General features: G+C 41.4%; 1 protein-coding gene across 2 annotated transcripts in view; it reads left to right on the top strand.

Annotated features, from left to right (window-relative positions):
• ERCC6L2 (ERCC excision repair 6 like 2) overlaps nucleotides 1-18,168 on the top strand; it is a 134,059-nt gene that overhangs the window by 72,281 nt on the left and 43,610 nt on the right. For both annotated transcript variants that reach the window (XM_072150832.1, XM_072150833.1), the window contains 4 exons: nucleotides 8,900-8,971; nucleotides 12,124-12,269; nucleotides 12,817-12,912; nucleotides 13,016-13,115. In XM_072150832.1, coding sequence (XP_072006933.1) covers nucleotides 8,900-8,971; nucleotides 12,124-12,269; nucleotides 12,817-12,912; nucleotides 13,016-13,115 — 414 coding nt within the window. The remainder of the gene's footprint in view (nucleotides 1-8,899; nucleotides 8,972-12,123; nucleotides 12,270-12,816; nucleotides 12,913-13,015; nucleotides 13,116-18,168) is intronic.

The raw sequence follows: 18,168 nt of genomic DNA, 5'->3' as shown, positions 1-18,168 counted from the left end.
TTTGTGTGCTATCTGTGCGGCTTGTCCGTGTAGTTTAGTGCACATTATTTTTTTTGTGTGCTATCTGTGCGGCTTGTCCGTGTAGTTTAGTGCGCATTATTTTTTGTGTGCCATCTGTGCGGCTTGTCCGTGTGGTTTGGTGTGCATTCTCTTTTTTTTTTTGTGTGCTATCTGTGCGGCTTGTCCGTGTAGTTTAGTGCACATTATTTTTTTTGTGTGCTATCTGTGCGGCTTGTCCGTGTAGTTTAGTGCGCATTATTTTTTGTGTGCCATCTGTGCGGCTTGTCCGTGTGGTTTGGTGTGCATTCTCTTTTTTTTTTTGTGTGCTATCTGTGCGGCTTGTCCGTGTAGTTTAGTGCACATTATTTTTTTTGTGTGCTATCTGTGCGGCTTGTCCGTGTAGTTTGGTGTGCATTATATTTTTTTTTTTTTGTGTGCCTGCTAGACGGTTTATCCGTGTAGTTTGGTGCACATTATCTAATTTTTCTAGTTCTCTATTTTTTTTGTGTGCAATGTCTCAGAAGACGTACACCGTGTTGGAGGCATATAACATGCTTGCCTCTGACACCGAGTCAGCTAGTGGGGATGATGGTCCCTTTTACTTATCATCATCCTCCTGCTCATCTTCTAGTGACCTGGAAGGACCCCCAAGAAGGCGCCGTAGGGTTCCAGGGACTTCTGCAGGAGAAGTGCCTGGGACTTCTGCAGGAGAAGTGCCTGGGACTTCTGCAGGAGAAGTGCCTGGGACTTCTGCAGGAGAGGTGCCTGGGACTTCTGCAGGAGAAGTTTCTGGGACTTCTGCAGGAGAAGCGTCTGGGGCTTCCACTGACCCCACATGGGTAGCCCCAGATAATTATACCCCTCAGGTCCCTGACTTTACGGGCCATCCTGGAATTAACTTTGACACGACAGGGCTCAGAGCTGTGGACTTTTTTAAGTTTTTTTTTGATGAGGCGCTGCTGAATATTATTATATTTCAGACAAATCTCTACGCTGCACAACATATTGCCCAAAACCCCACGTCCTTTTATGCACAACCCTACAGGTGGACCCCTGTCACTGCAGCAGAGATGCACAAGTATTGGGGCATAATACTCCTTATGGGGATAGTAAAGAAGCCTTCAATCAGGGACTACTGGAGCACAGACATACTGTACCACACCCCCATGTTCCGCATGGCAATGAGCAGGATGCGCTTTGAAGCCATCCATAAGTTTTTGCACTACACTGACAACACACAGTGCCCACCCAGAGGTGACCCCAGTTATGATCGGTTATTTAAGGTCAGGCCCATATTAGATCATTTTAGTGCCAAGTTTGCCCAGGCATATACTCCCGCCAAACATGTGAGCATAGACGAGTCCCTGGTACAATTCAAAGGGAGACTTCAATTCCGCCAGTACCTGCCCAATAAGAGGGCAAGGTATGGTGTGAAGATGTATAAGCTGTGCGAAAGTTCATCAGGGTACACATACAAGTTCAGGGTATATGAAGGGAAGGACTCCACTATAGTGCCCCCAGAATGCCCCCCCTTCCTGGGTGTTACAGGGAAGATAGTGTGGGATTTAGTGCACCCACTGCTGGACCAGGGATACCACATCTACCTGGACAATTTCTACACCAGCACCACCCTGTTCAAGTGCCTCACTTCCAGAAATACTGCGGCATGCGGCACTGTACGCAGAAATCAGAGAGGTCTCCCTAAGTCGCTGCTTGGGCAAAAACTTAAAAGGCACGAAAGCAGGGCACTATGCAGCGACTCTGTACTGTGTGTTAAGTACAAGGACAAGAGAGAGGTCCTTGTATTAACCACAATACATGAGCACACCACCACCCCTGTCCCAGTACGAGGTGCCAGTGCAGAAGCCCCCAAGCCAGACTGTATTTTAGATTATAATAAATACATGGGAGGGGTGGACTTGTCTGACCAGGTGCTTCAGCCGTACAATGCCATGCGGAAGTCGAGGGTGTGGTACAAGAAGCTGGCCGTGCACATCATGCAGATGGCATTGTATAATGCTTATGTGCTGCATCGATATGCCGGCCAGAGGGGAACTTTCCTGGAATTTCAAGAGGTGGTAATAAAGTACTTTCTTTTTGGAGACCAGGAAGGGGAGAGTGCTAGCACATCTGGAAGTGAGGCCACATCACGTATTGTACCAGGGCAGCACTTTCCAGGAGTAGTTCCCCAATCAGCCAGCAAGGGAAGGTCACAAAAGAGGTGCAGGGTGTGCTCCAAAAATGGCATTAGGAAGGACACCATTCATCACTGTGAGACATGCCCAGAAAAACCAGGGTTATGTATGAAAGATTGCTTCCGAATTTATCATACATCCCTGGATTTTTAGAGTACCCTGTTGTTACCCTGACGCACAGCTTATACATCATGCCGCATGCCGCATCTTCCCTTCTAAGCCCTGCCATGTGCCCAGCCTGTAGATTACTGTCCCGTATGCTTTACCCGGGAAAACATGCATCATGATTTTTAGGGTGTTTGTCTCCCGTGGCAGCAGCTGGGCACAAAATGACATAATGGATATTTTTTACTATGCACTATCCATTATGCACTTTTTCAGGGGTCCACCTGTGGGGTTAAAATGCTAACTATACCCCTAGATTAATTCATGGAGGGGTGTAGTTTCCAAAATAGGGTCAGTTCTTAGGGGTTTCTACTGTACTGGCCCCTATTGCCATCTACAAATCTTTCATGATGCCAAAAAGAAAAAAAAAAGTACAATGTCTGTGCTCCAACAAGTTATTCCCTTTTGAGCCCTGTCGTGTCTCCATCCTACAGATTATTGCCTCCTATGGGGTATTGCCCTAACCGGGGTAACCCGCAGAATGATTTTTGGGGTGTTTGTCTAAAGTGGCATGAGTTGGGCAAAATACTTTTGTCACTTCAATGGCATATTTGATAAATTGCAATACAATTGTTTCTCTGCACTACTCACTTTGTATTACATTTGAGCCAGCACCTTAGTGGTTAAAATGCTCATACAAACCTACATACATTCTTTGAGGGGTGCCCTTTCCAAAATGGGTTCACTACTTGGGGGTTTCTATTGTACTGGTACCTCGGGGGTACCCCCCATTACCAATCTAGTGAAAACGAAGCTTGAAAACCTAAATTGTGCTTCTTTATTCCTGACCCCTGCCGTGTGCCCAGCCTGTAAATTATTGGCACATGTGTGGTATTGCTGTACTCGGGACAACCCGCAGAATGATTTTTGGGGTGTTTGTCTAAAGTGGCATGGGTTGGGCACAGTACATGAGGCACTAAAATGACATTTTTGAGATAAAAACACAATTTTTACTCTGCACCATTTACTTTGCACTCAATTTTGGCCAGCGTGTTGGGGGTTAAAATGCTCATACAAGCCTACATACATTCTTTGAGGGGTGCCCTTTCCAAAATAGGTTCACTACTTGGGGGTTTCTATTGTACTGGTACCTCGGGGGTACCCCCCATTACCAATCTAGTGAAAACGAAGCTTGAAAACCTAAATTGTGCTTCTTTATTCCTGACCCCTGCCGTGTGCCCAGCCTGTAAATTATTGGCACATGTGTGGTATTGCTGTACTCGGGACAACCCGCAGAATGATTTTTGGGGTGTTTGTCTAAAGTGGCATGGGTTGGGCACAGTACATGAGGCACTAAAATGACATTTTTGAGATAAAAACACAATTTTTACTCTGCACCATTTACTTTGCACTCAATTTTGGCCAGCGTGTTGGGGGTTAAAATGCTCATACAAGCCTACATACATTCTTTGAGGGGTGCCCTTTCCAAAATAGGTTCACTACTTGGGGGTTTCTATTGTACTGGTACCTCGGGGGTACCCCCCATTACCAATCTAGTGAAAACGAAGCTTGAAAACCTAAATTGTGCTTCTTTATTCCTGACCCCTGCCGTGTGCCCAGCCTGTAAATTATTGGCACATGTGTGGTATTGCTGTACTCGGGACAACCCGCAGAATGATTTTTGGGGTGTTTGTCTAAAGTGGCATGGGTTGGGCACAGTACATGAGGCACTAAAATGACATTTTTGAGATAAAAACGCAATTTTTACTCTGCACCATTTACTTTGCATTTAATTTTGACCAGCATGTCGGGGGTTAAAATGCTCACCACAACCACCGATAAATTCTTTGAGGGGTCTAGTTTCCGTAATGGTATCATTTATTGGGGGTTACTATTGCACTGGCACCTCACGGGCCCTGCCAACATGACATGGCACTCCAAATCCAAACATGTGAAAACGGAGCTGGAAAATCTAAATTTCACTCCTTCCGTTTTCATCCCTTCTGTGTGCCCAGTCTGTAAATTATTGGCACATGTGTGGTATTGCTGTACTCAGGACAACCCGCAGAATGATTTTTGGGGTGTTTGTCTAAAGTGGCATGGGTTGGGCACAGTATATGAGGCACTAAAATGACATTTTTGAGATAAAAACGCAATTTTTACTCTGCACCATTTACTTTGCATTTAATTTTGACCAGCGTGTCGGGGGTTAAAATGCTCACCACAACCACCGATAAATTCTTTGAGGGGTCTAGTTTCCGTAATGGTATCATTTATTGGGGGTTTCTATTGCACTGGCACCTCACGGGCCCTGCCAACATGACATGGCACTCCAAATCCAAACATGTGAAAACGGAGCTGGAAAATCAAAATTTCATTCCTTCCGTTCTCATCCCTTTTGTGTGCCCAGTCTGTGAATTATTGGCACATGTGTGGTATTGCTGTACTCAGGACAACCCGCAGAATGATTTTTGCGGTGTTTGTCTAAAGTGGCACGGGTTGGGCACAGTATATGAGGCACTAAAATGACATTTTTGAGATAAAAACGCAATTTTTACTCTGCACCATTTACTTTGCATTTAATTTTGACCAGCGTGTCGGGGGTTAAAATGCTCACCACAACCACCGATAAATTCTTTGAGGGGTCTAGTTTCCGTAATGGTATCATTTATTGGGGTTTCTATTGCACTGGCACCTCACGGGCCCTGCCAACATGACATGGCACTCCAAATCCAAACATGTGAAAACGGAGCTGGAAAATCAAAATTTCACTCCTTCCGTTTTCATCCCTTCTGTGTGCCCAGTCTGTAAATTATTGGCACATGTGTGGTATTGCTGTACTCAGGACAACCCGCAGAATGATTTTTGGGGTGTTTGTCTAAAGTGGCATGGGTTGGGCACAGTATATGAGGCACTAAAATGACATTTTTGAGATAAAAACGCAATTTTTACTCTGCACCATTTACTTTGCATTTAATTTTGACCAGCGTGTCGGGGGTTAAAATGCTCACCACAACCACCGATAAATTCTTTGAGGGGTCTAGTTTCCGTAATGGTATCATTTATTGGGGTTTCTATTGCACTGGCACCTCACGGGCCCTGCCAACATGACATGGCACTCCAAATCCAAACATGTGAAAACGGAGCTGGAAAATCAAAATTTCACTCCTTCCGTTTTCATCCCTTCTGTGTGCCCAGTCTGTAAATTATTGGCACATGTGTGGTATTGCTGTACTCAGGACAACCCGCAGAATGATTTTTGGGGTGTTTGTCTAAAGTGGCATGGGTTGGGCACAGTATATGAGGCACTAAAATGACATTTTTGAGATAAAAACGCAATTTTTACTCTGCACCATTTACTTTGCATTTAATTTTGACCAGCGTGTCGGGGGTTAAAATGCTCACCACAACCACCGATAAATTCTTTGAGGGGTCTAGTTTCCGTAATGGTATCATTTATTGGGGTTTCTATTGCACTGGCACCTCACGGGCCCTGCCAACATGACATGGCACTCCAAATCCAAACATGTGAAAACGGAGCTGGAAAATCTAAATTTCACTCCTTCTGTTTTCATCCCTTCTGTGTGCCCAGTCTGTAAATTATTGGCACATGTGTGGTATTGCTGTACTCGGGACAACCTGCAGAATGATTTTTGGGGTGTTTGTCTAAAGTGGCACGGGTTGGGCACAGTATATGAGGCACTAAAATGACATTTTTGAGATAAAAACGCAATTTTTACTCTGCACCATTTACTTTGCATTTAATTTTGACCAGCGTGTCGGGGGTTAAAATGCTCAGCACAACCACCGATAAATTCTTTGAGGGGTCTAGTTTCCGTAATGGTATCATTTATTGGGGTTTCTATTGCACTGGCACCTCACGGGCCCTGCCAACATGACATGGCACTCCAAATCCAAACATGTGAAAACGGAGCTGGAAAATCAAAATTTCACTCCTTCCGTTTTCATCCCTTCTGTGTGCCCAGTCTGTGAATTATTGGCACATGTGTGGTATTGCTGTACTCGGGACAACCTGCAGAATGATTTTTGGGGTGTTTGTCTAAAGTGGCATGGGTTGGGCACAGTATATGAGGCACTAAAATGACATTTTTGAGATAAAAACGCAATTTTTACTCTGCACCATTTACTTTGCATTTAATTTTGACCAGCGTGTCGGGGGTTAAAATGCTCACCACAACCACCGATATATTCTTTGAGGGGTCTAGTTTCCGTAATGGTATCATTTATTGGGGGTTTCTATTGCACTGGCACCTCACGGGCCCTGCCAACATGACATGGCACTCCAAATCCAAACATGTGAAAACGGAGCTGGAAAATCAAAATTTCACTCCTTCCGTTCTCATCCCTTCTGTGCGCCCAGTCTGTAAATTATTGGCACATGTGTGGTATTGCTGTACTCGGGACAACCCGCAGAATGATTTTTGGGGTGTTTGTCTAAAGTGGCATGGGTTGGGCACAGTATATGAGGCACTAAAATGACATTTTTGAGATAAAAACACAATTTTTACTCTGCACCATTTACTTTGCATTCAATTTTGACCAGCGTGTCGGGGGTTAAAATGCTCACCACAACCACCGATAAATTCTTTGAGGGGTCTAGTTTCCGAAATGGTGACATTTTGGGGGGTTTTCTATTGTACTTTTACTTCAGGGGCTCTTCAATTACACTGTGGCACCACAAAATATTTGCAGCCAAATTGGCCTTCCAAATTCCCGGTATCGCTAACTCTGTTCTGGACATCGATGTGCGGGGAAACAGCAGCTGACATCCACATGTCTGGTATTGCCGTACTCGGAAGAAGCAGGGCAAGAAATTAGGAATATATATTTACCTCAAATTCCTTCTGAATGTATCCGTTTTAGGGCTAAATTGGAAAGATTGAAATCAAAAATTGAAATTTCAAAATTTCCACTCCATTTTCATATGCTTCCGGAAAAATAATTAAAGGGTTAACAGACTTCTTAAATGCTGATTTGAATAGGTTGAGATGTTAGGTTCATAAATTGGTGTTACTTGTGGGGGTATATAGTACATAAGCCTTTATAGAGCACTTCCAAACTGAATTGATCACCAAAAAGTTCGCATTTTTCAAATTTCAAGAAAATCTGAGAAGTTGCTACTAAAACTTCAAACCTTCTCACATCCATAAAAATAATGGAAACGTAAAACAAATTATGGATATAAAAAGAAGACCAATGGCAAAAGGTTTCTATCAAAAAAAATTTGTGGTATCACTTTTTGTCTAAAAATTATAACATTTGAAACTTTGAAAATAGTCATTTTTTTCAAATTTTTCCTAAATTTTTGAATTTTTACCCCCCAAAAAAGGAACGGATCACTGAAATGACACTACTAACATAAACTACAATGTCTCACGAGAAAACAATCTCAAAATCACAGAGATATCTTAAAGCGTTGAAAAGTTATTACCACAGGAAGAGACACTGGTCAAATTTCCAAAAAAAGTTGCGAGCCTTAACCTGCAAACAGGCTGCGTCCTTAAGGGGATATACACCTCTTTCCAGTTGATAGTAGATAAATTTTTTTCAAAAATACTGTCTATAAGTGAGCCTAGATCCTATTGTGTATGTATGCACTAGGATGGTTGGGGACGTGTCTTTTCCCAAGTGTGAGCAATCACTTTGATATATATATTTTAGAATATTTTTCAATAAAGTTTGTATTTTTTAACTGATTACCTACCTACTTAACTAATTGATCTGGTAATAGTATTATTTTGTGAGAAATTGCACAGTTTAGTTACTCTTTTCAGGACCCTATGTAGCTTTTTACACAAACATACGGTAAATAAATGTGTTATAATTTGGCACCTGGCGGATAAAAGTGCAAAAGCATAGTAAGATGTTACTTGGCTGTTATGATGCGTTTGAGAACGCATGTGTTAATGCCACATGTGAACACAGCACTAATCTTTTTCTTTGTGATGCAGAGATCCTGTGCTCTGTGTCTTCCCTGCCTTGCTCTAGATCTCTGTACAAGCTGTAACACTGATTCTGTGTCCTGGAGCTTTTTGTGCATGTTCACGTGAATGTCCTGTTGGTATCAATGTCCATAGCTGATGTCACAACCAGGAGGTCCCGCCCACTTCAGGAAAAGCTGAGAGGATATTACAGATAGCCTCACATATAGCCTCTCAGGATAGGAAGAAGCCAGCAGCATGATAAAGTTATTGTTAGAATTGTTGTCAAAGGCTCTCTCTAGTTGTGCTAAAACTATTTTTGTCAAGTAACTTTACAGTTACTTTTAAATTATTCACCAGAAACAAGTTATCCCTTCTCTATAACATACTACACTGCCTTCACTTCACATTGCATATTTCTTTAAAACATTGCTTTCCAAAAAACCCTCTTAATGAGTTGTTCAGTACTTTAGAGTTAGAAATGAACCTACATTTTGCACTTAGACCCTATTAGTGATGCTTTATTGAAGCATCCTGAAAGTAGCATTTTCTTTAGAACGCAATTTTATATCATCAATATTCCAGTAAAATGTTTTCAAGAATTCACAGTAACTTTCGGATTATTTGGTTCATTGCTGTCCTGTGGTTCATTTACAGGTCCTTCAGCAGCTCCTAAATCATTGCAGGAAAAACATGGACAAAGTTCTTCTTTTCTCCTTCTCCACAAAGGTGAGCACCATATGATGCCTGCCATGGATGGTTTCCTGGGCCATAACTTCTGATTGATAAAGCAAATGATCTTCCTGCAACAGCTGTACAGCACATTTTGTGAAGGCGCATTAAAAAACATAATGATCCTTGCCTGGATTTTGTTATTTATCTAAGTCATAATGAATTAAAGTACCGTTTATTCCGGTGTATAAGACGATCTGGTGTATAAGACGACCCCCCTACTTTCCTGTTTAAAATATAGAGTTTAAGATATATTCGCCGTATAAGACTACCCCTTTTCCAACGCATACAAAACACCGGTAAAAATTTAAAAAAAAACTGATTTGAATTTAACATGGTCCTTTTTTTAATTTAAATTCTTATGACATGCAGGTATATAGCAGGAAAACTGTCGCTCATACACATAAGGCATACAACAACAACATTACCATCGGTATGCATAAAAACATTCAACACCTCCTCACCAGTAGCCATAATTAATGTCCCCCCATCTACCAGTAGCCATAATTAATGTCCCCCCCCCACCAGTAACCATAACCAATGTCCCCACCCCCAGCAGTAGCCGTGATTAATGTCCCCCCTAGCAGTAGCTATAATCAATGTCCCCACCCCCAGCAGTAGCCGTGATTAATGTCCCCCCTAGCAGTAGCCATAATCAATGTCCCCCCCACCAGTAGCCGTGATTAATGTCCCCCATAGGTAATATCCCCCCCCAAATAGCCATTTCCTAACTTTCACCTATGCCTCCCCCCCCCAAATAGAAACAGGGCCCCATAGATTTAAGCAAAATGAAAAATAACACTTACCTAGTTATTCCGCTCCTCTTCGCGCCCTCTCTCTCTTCTAAAGATCGGCGCAGGCGACGGCTGATGATGCGTCTGCCAGGTGCCGGGTCATAGACCTCAGCAGACCCGGCGCAGGCAGGCGCGTCATTAAGCCTGTGCCGGCGTCGATGGATGAGGTGGGTGGGAAGGTGGGTGGGACGGGGGCGGATCAGGGGCCGTTCAAATTTTAAATTGTGACAGCTCCGGGCCCTCCTGATCCAGCGCACGGACCAGATGCAGAAAAGTCCGTGCGCTGTAAGGGAAAGGCCCGCGGCTGTCACAATTCAAAACATCTGCCCGCTGTGCTGGCCGAGTTATCAGCGCAGCACAGGGGTCAGGTGCGGGCCTCGGTACGCCACTGTTTGAGGCTGCCGGCAGCTTTGCCGGCAGCCAATGCTGTGAAAACACCCGCGATCGGTGCTAGCACCGATCGCGGGTGTTACCGGTAAGTCTTTGCTGCAATATGCAGCAAAGACTTACCGGCTATGGAGAGGGCTCAGCCCGTGAGCCCTCTCCATGCAGTGCGACCCGACCGCCGCCGTATAAGACGATTACCGGCGTATAAGACGACCCCAGATAAGACAGAAGATTTTTCTGTCTTCAAAAGTCGTCTTATAGGCCGGAATATACGGTATATCCGCCATTTCAGATTTTTGATATTGTGTGCGTGGTGGTGGTGGGTTGTTGACCATTTTTCTGATATTCTACTTCATTAGGAAATTCTGATTATTTTGTACAGAAACAGACTGCTTAATGCCCCTTAGTTACAGTGTTACTTCTGCATTGCTGTGGAAAATCTGTCTACAGGATAGAGACCTGTTACACAGCAGTGAGTGTTCACCTTTCTGGCTCTCTCCCTGGCTGTTTTATGCTAGGAGCATTATTTTTAAAGATCAAGCTGAAAGTGAAAGGGTTACTCCTTCCAACTCAGAGCTGCTTCACCAGATTAGTTGTGAGATCACGAAGCCTCTATAGACATATACTGTACAGGCTGAAATACGGATCTCTATGGGAGGGGGTAGCATTGTTTGTTTTTGTTTTTTTTTTAAAACACATTTTTTTGGGTTATTATCACACAACAATAATACATTATAACATAAATGTAATGAATACCAGTATGCATTTTCAAGAGACATTTTTGAAAATTCCACTTGCCATGAGTCACCGTATTAACATTTTCGGACCAGTTAACATCATGTACTTAAAAGATGATGCCGCAGGCGGAGACGACCCTATCACATATGGTAGGACCCGCTGTTTATTTTTGTTTTTTTTAAATCTAAGCAAAATAATTGAAGTATATTAGAAAAATGTTCACCACATCCCGCCACACACAGCATTAAAAATGACAGTTACACATGTGCTTTGTGCTTAATCGGTTAATCCTCAGGCTGTATAAAGTGAGTATTACTAGGATTTTTCTCTTATTGACCAGAAGAAAATAACAAGTCTTGCAAATAGTGATATTTCCATTTCTTTAAGCTCTTTTGTAGCAATTTGGTATATATGTATTTGGACTCATAACTGATTGGGATTGTCTAACTAAAAGCTGCTATTATCAGCATTGTGTTTAAAGCACACTGACATACTGTTATGGGCCCCCTTCAGGCTTCATAGGAGTTAATGGAGCCTGGAGCCCCTCAGGCTCATTTGCATAGTTTTTAAAGCCCCTTTTTCTTAAAAAACAAGGGCATAAGAAGCTAAAAGAACAGCAGATCCTGCCAGAGGGGGAACATACCAATATGTCTATATGTTTGGTTTACAATCCTCGATCAAAATCATACTGCTGCAGCTTCTATTCCGCAGTTGTCTTGTGAAATGCCATACAAGGTCTGATCGCCACTGTTAATTTTCCTATTTAATAATATTTTTTTATATTTAATATAATTAGAGAAAAAACATGATTCTAAATGGTTTGGGTTGTTTCAACCAAGTGTTTGTCAATTGCAAATGATCTGATTGCAGATGTTCCCCCTTGTAACTAACTTGCTGTCTACTCCCAATTGTCAATTGAGGTCTGTCTCCAGTAACTGAAATGGTAAGACAAATGATGTTAATTTATATTATTATGTCTATTGTGTTTTAATTTTCCTGCCAGTAATTCTATGAGTCAGTGAAAATCATTTGTGTGGCGTTTATGATATTCACAGATACTCCATAGGAAGTCAAGGGATTTATGTGACTACAGTATTGTTGTTCACTTAGAGAACACAACTTTGAATTACACGCATGTAAAAAGGGACAAAATAATGTTACGATTTCTACATTGAACCCAATAAGTGCTGTATAGGCTGAGCTTATTTTCCAGTCTTACATGTTTTTCAGCTGCTTGATATTTTAGAGCGATACTGCATGGCCTCAGGGCTTGAATATCGAAGGCTTGATGGTGGCACTAAGGCAGAGGATCGAGTAAAAATAGTGAAGGAATTTAATGATATGCAAGATGTGAATATCTGCTTAGTTTCTACTATGTGAGTACATTTATTTCTCCAGAATGTAAATTTTAGTGCATATCTGTCGATTGGTCTACAACCAGGCCTAGTTTTTTTTTACCAAGCATTTTTTGTAATTTTTTTTCTTGTATTTCAAGAGCCATATCTATTTATTTCTTTTTGATTAGTTTATTGAGTTTCTTTTTTAGGCAATCCTATGTATTTGTTTCTCCGTATTCTGAGGTCTATAACTTAACTTTTCCTTTTACTCCGCTGTCCAGCTCCTGTAAATCACATTGATGTATAGGAGCCAGTCATCTGCCAGAGGGAAACTTTTTCCTCTCTACAACTGATTACTACAGGATTAAACTGCTATCTCTCATCACAGGAATGGGGACACAAACCTGTTCTCCTGCCACAGATGTTGTGTGATCACTGCCAATGTTCAATTAGTTTGATCTACGCTATTTATCATTCTTAAAGCACAATGTTGCCCTTGCTCATGACAGATGTACATATCTTGGAGCAGTGTTGAATGAAATAATGCTTAAATTTCCATTAATTTTTATTTTGGTTTTTCATAAAGGGCTGGTGGACTAGGTCTTAATTTTGTTGGAGCCAATGTAGTTGTAATCTTTGATCCAACATGGAATCCAGCCAATGATCTTCAGGCGATTGACAGGTAATATTACTTATTTTAAACCGTTTCATTTCCTTTTTATGGAGGGGGTTTGCTTTCTTATAATCTGTAGCATAGATTTTAATATTGTTTATTTATCTTACAGAGCTTATCGAATTGGACAGTGTAGAGATGTCAAAGTTTTAAGGCTAATATCTCTGGGCACAGTGGAGGAAATTATATATTTAAGACAGGTTTACAAACAGGTAAATTTGTTAGTGAACAATTTATAATACTACCAGAACTGCCATAAAACTACGTTGCTTCTACAGCCATACAGTAACATTTGTCACCCTTCAGCTCTGATTTGAACAGTAAATAATTAACTTACACCAGTCTCATGTCTAAAACATGAGTCTTGAATTTTATATTTAAAGTACAACTGTAAGGTATAAAAACTTTTGCCTAACTCTGCACTAAGCAAAATAAGCAGTTCTCAAACTTCGCTATCTGCTGGCGTTTGGCTGCTAGCAGGGGCTGCTAAAATTATGCAAATAAGTCTGAGGGGCTCCAGGCTCCATTAACATCTATGGAGCCTGGACGTTATAGTACCTCCCGGTGGCTAGATGCTTAGCGCACCAGGACGCAATATAACGTCCTGCTTCTGGCACCGGCTCACGAATGGAGCCGGCACCAGAAGCAGCGGCTGTCAGCTGTCGATCACAGATGACACCGCGCTGTAACAGGAGTTGGCTCCGATCGCGGGTGTTAAACCCTTACACGCCGCGGTCATGCATGACCGCTTCGTGTAAGGATGTTTCTGCAATGGACCGGATCCCCCGTGTCGCTTACCGGGGGATCCGATCCTCTTCTGGGCAGCCCCGAAGACTGCCATGTGCTCTGGGGCTGCACGATGTCCGAGTCTGCATGCTCAGACAGTTTACACTACTCTACAATAAAATAGTATTGTAGAGCAGTGTATTGGACTTGAACCAGCGATCAGAGCATCGCTGGTTCAAGTTCAACTATGTATAAGTAAAAAAAAGGGAAAAACACAAAAGTAAACACATTAGAATAAATAAAAAATAAATACATTAAAATATAAGCCCCTAAAATGTCACTTTCCCATAAAAACACTTAATAAACTATAAAAACACAAACACAAAAAAACGCCACATATTTGGTATTGCCGCATCCGTAACAATCTATATAATAAAACGGAATCGTTACTGACCTGCACGGTAAACACCAGGGAAAAAAATGCAAAAAACGTTTCGAAAAAAGATAATTTTTCATTAATACCTTTAAAAAATGCTCTAAAAAGTGATTAAAAAAATGTTACGCACTCTAATATGAGACCACTAAAAAGACCAACTCTTCTGTTATGCATATGAAAGTCGGTGATCCTAAAATTAGCTTTTTTGCCAAATTACTTTCTATTCAGTAAAAATGGGAAAAAAATTTAAAAAATATATAAATTAGGTCTTTTTAATCGTAGAGACCCATAGAATAAAAATAATATACTAGTTTTACAGTATGGTGAACACAAAAAATGTTCCTAAAAATTGATGATTTTCATTTCCTCCACCAACAAAGAGTTAATAAAATCTCACTAATTAGCTATAGATGCCCCAAAATTATGTACCATAAAAGTGCATCTCATGTGGCAAAAAAATAAACCCCTATAGGTCCACAATAAAAAGACAAAAAAAAATACAGCCTGTACAATGTGACATAGCAAATCTGCTCTGCATGGCGCCTCCTTCCCTTCTATGCCTGGCCGTGTGCCAATACAGCAGGATACCACCACATATGGGATATCAGTGTACTTGGGCGGAATTGGGTATCAAACTTTGTGGAGGCTTTTTTCATTTAATCCATTACAAATGTTTAATTTTCCACCCAAAATAAGTGTATTGTCAAAAAATATTACAATTTGTAGACCACACCTCCATTTTGTTTTAACCCCTATAAAACACCTAAAGGGTTAACAAACTTCTTAAAAGTGCTTTTTCATATGGTGAGGGGTGTAGTTTCCATAATGGGGTAAATTATGAGTCTCGCTATTATTTAGGCCTCTCACAGTCAATTAGAAGTTGAGCAGGTCCATCTAAATTTAAAAAATGGCACCCAAATTCTGAGCCTCATAACATTCTAGTAAAATATGTGGAATCTTAAAAAGCCATGCCAACATAAAGCAGACATTTAGGAAATGCAAGTTATGGATTTATTTGGGAGCTATGACTATCTGCATCAAAAGTAGAGAATTTAGAACTTTTTCATTTTTTTTAACTAAACAATTTTTCATAACTAAACACAAAAGATATCATTCAAATTTTTAAACTAATTTGAAATACAATGTGTCACGAGAAAACAATCTCAAAATCCCCTGGATATCTTATATTGTTCCAAAGCTATAACCACTTATAGTGACACAGGGCAGATCTGAAAAATGGGACCGCGTCCTTAAGGTTAAAGGGGCTGAGTCCTGTAGGGTTTTAATAGATGCCACTTATTAGTTACTTTTTAATAAACGCAACTTGCTAGTTGCAGCTTATGGTACTGTATTATACCATTTTAAATTTTACTGTTTGTCCCAAAGTTCTTCTTTAAAGGACACCTGTCATCAGGTCTGTGTCACTAGTCTTGTCACTACTACCTGTTGGAGCAGCTCACAAGGATCCCATCCCAGCCTTTATCTAGTTATTTCATACATTATTCATTGTAAAATCATCTATTTTTTATCATGTAAATGAGGCTGGTCACATGGTCAGAGGCAGTGATGTCACCCCTGTTACCCCTCCCCTCTCCTCCCCCTGCTCATGTCTGTGTGTAATGTATAGTAAAGCATTGCTAGTGTGTGCTGCATCTGCTGACATGCTGCATCCTCCTAATATACAGGTGAGAGACACAGACATGAGCTACACATGAATCTGACATGTTCTGCTGTAACATGGCTGCCTGGAGCTGCTGTAGCTCTCCTAAACACACACACACAGGCTGCAGGGGGCGTGGCCACCAGCACCAGGAAGCACATCATTATACAGCCTCACATCATTATACAGGCTGTCAGTCATGCACTGGGGTTGTGGCTGTGCCTCCCACTCATGAATAGAGTGGACAGCTTGAATATGCTAATGCTTCATTGGACATTTCACAGGTCATTTGCATACAGCTTTAGGACCTCATTGCTTAGGTTTACAGGCATGTAGAGGGACAATGAAGGGATAGAGGCAATGCTCTCTAATGGCAGTTTATGAAAATATATTTAGTTTAGGGGGGTTATTCTGCATGACGGGTTCTCTTTAAAGTTATTAGACTATTATTATCATTAATAATTCTTATGTACCGTATATTCCGGCGTATAAGACGACCTGGTGTATAAGACGACCCCCCTACTTTCCTGTTTAAAATATAGAGTTTAAGAGATATTCGCCGTATAAGACTACCCCTTTTCCAACGCATACAAAACACCGGTAAAAATTTTATAAAAAACTGATTTGAATTTAACATGGTCCTTTTTTTAATGTAAATTCTTATGACATGCAGGTATATAGCAGGAAAACTGTCGCTCATAAACATAAGGCATACAACAACAACATTACCATTACAGCACAGCCCCCAGTAGTATACAGCACAGCCCCCAGTAGTATACAGCACAGCCCCCAGTAGTATACAGCACTGCCCCCAGTAGTATACAGCACTGCCCCCAGTAGTATACAGCACAGCCCCCAGTAGTATACAGCACAGCCCCCAGTAGTATACAGCACAGCCCCCAGTAGTATACAGCACTGCCCCCAGTAGTATACAGCCCCCAGTAGTATACAGCACAGCCCAGCATTAAAAAAAAAAAAAAACTTATATACTCACCCTCCGGTGGCCCCGATGTGCTGCGCTGCTCCCCCGATGTCCGCGCCGTCTTCTTTCTTCTGCCGGGCGCCGCCATTGATCTTCCCCGGTTGGCGCCTAGTATGACACGCCGCTGCTGACGTCATACTAGGCGCCGCCCCAGGGAAAAGCTTGGCGGCGCCCAGCAGAAGATGGCGCGGAAGACGAGCCATGCGGACATCGGGGCCAACGGAGGGTGAGTATGCGCCCGATGTCTTTTTGAGGCTGCCGGCAGCTTTTTGAGGCTGCCGGCAGCCATCGCTGTGCAAACACCCGCGATCGGTGCTAGCACCGATCGCGGGTGTTACCGGTAAGCCTTTGCTGTAATATGCAGCAAAGACTTACCGGCTATGGAGAGGGCTCAGCCCGTGAGCCCTCTCCATGCACCAGGACCCGACCGCCGCCGTATAAGACGATTACCGGCGTATAAGACGACCCCAGAGAAGACAGAAGATTTTTCTGTCTTCAAAAGTCGTCTTATACGCCGGTGTATACGGTATATTTATATATTATGCACAAGATGTACATTTTGGGAAATATCAGTATATTGTGAAACCCATGTTTCATGATCTCCTGTATACCAGTTTGGATGGTGCTGATAGATAGATGAATTCTCCTATCATACTACTATCACCATCCTGACGCACATCCCAAATTGAGAATAAGTACTAACATAAAAGACATCACTCATGCATTGTTTGTCATTCACTGCTTTTACTTTACCAACCTGACGAAGGCGCTTGTCTATTGCCGAAACGTGTGGTTTATGTTGTTATGTTTTAACTTCAAATAAAAAGACATGATGAGTATGAAGATGTGCTATTAGTGTGGAATACCTCTACTTGCATGAATTGGATGTTTGCATTTTATCACTGTTTGCTGCAAAGTTGCATGTAGGTGCTATTGTGTATGAATTATTGTGTATGAATCAAGTTATTTTTATATACCTGGTAGGCAGTGATTTCTGAAAAAAATATGATTTTCACATAATAGCAGCTTTTTTATTTTGTGTGTTGTATATTTTTTAAACACATTTGTAGATTGCAACCAAATATTGCATTGTTTTTGTTTTAGCATTCTTGGGAGTGTAAATATTAAAATTTTTCAAATCTTTAAATCTGCTTACTTGTTATTGTACTTGTTTTCATTCCTTTTTTGTGCATAGACCTCTGCTTTGATGTCAGTTTTATGTTAAAAAATATATAGGTTTTCATTGAATTTTCAATGCATTTTTAAAAAATAATTTTTGTGTGTCACAAAGATTGTCCCCTTTCAAACAGTAGTTAGGTTTTATGGGTGCCTTTACTTTTTAATCTGTTTTATTGCTATAGTTTGCAGGTTGTGACTTTCTTAAATTGGTTTGCCCTTGAAAGAAAATTCTCAAATTTTAATCCACTAGTGATGGTTACAATTCATCATGTTTACAAGATC

This window comes from Engystomops pustulosus, chromosome 1 (assembly GCF_040894005.1).
Source record: "Engystomops pustulosus chromosome 1, aEngPut4.maternal, whole genome shotgun sequence".
NCBI lineage: Eukaryota > Metazoa > Chordata > Amphibia > Anura > Leptodactylidae > Engystomops > Engystomops pustulosus.
This window is presented reverse-complemented; position numbering and strand designations above follow the sequence as displayed.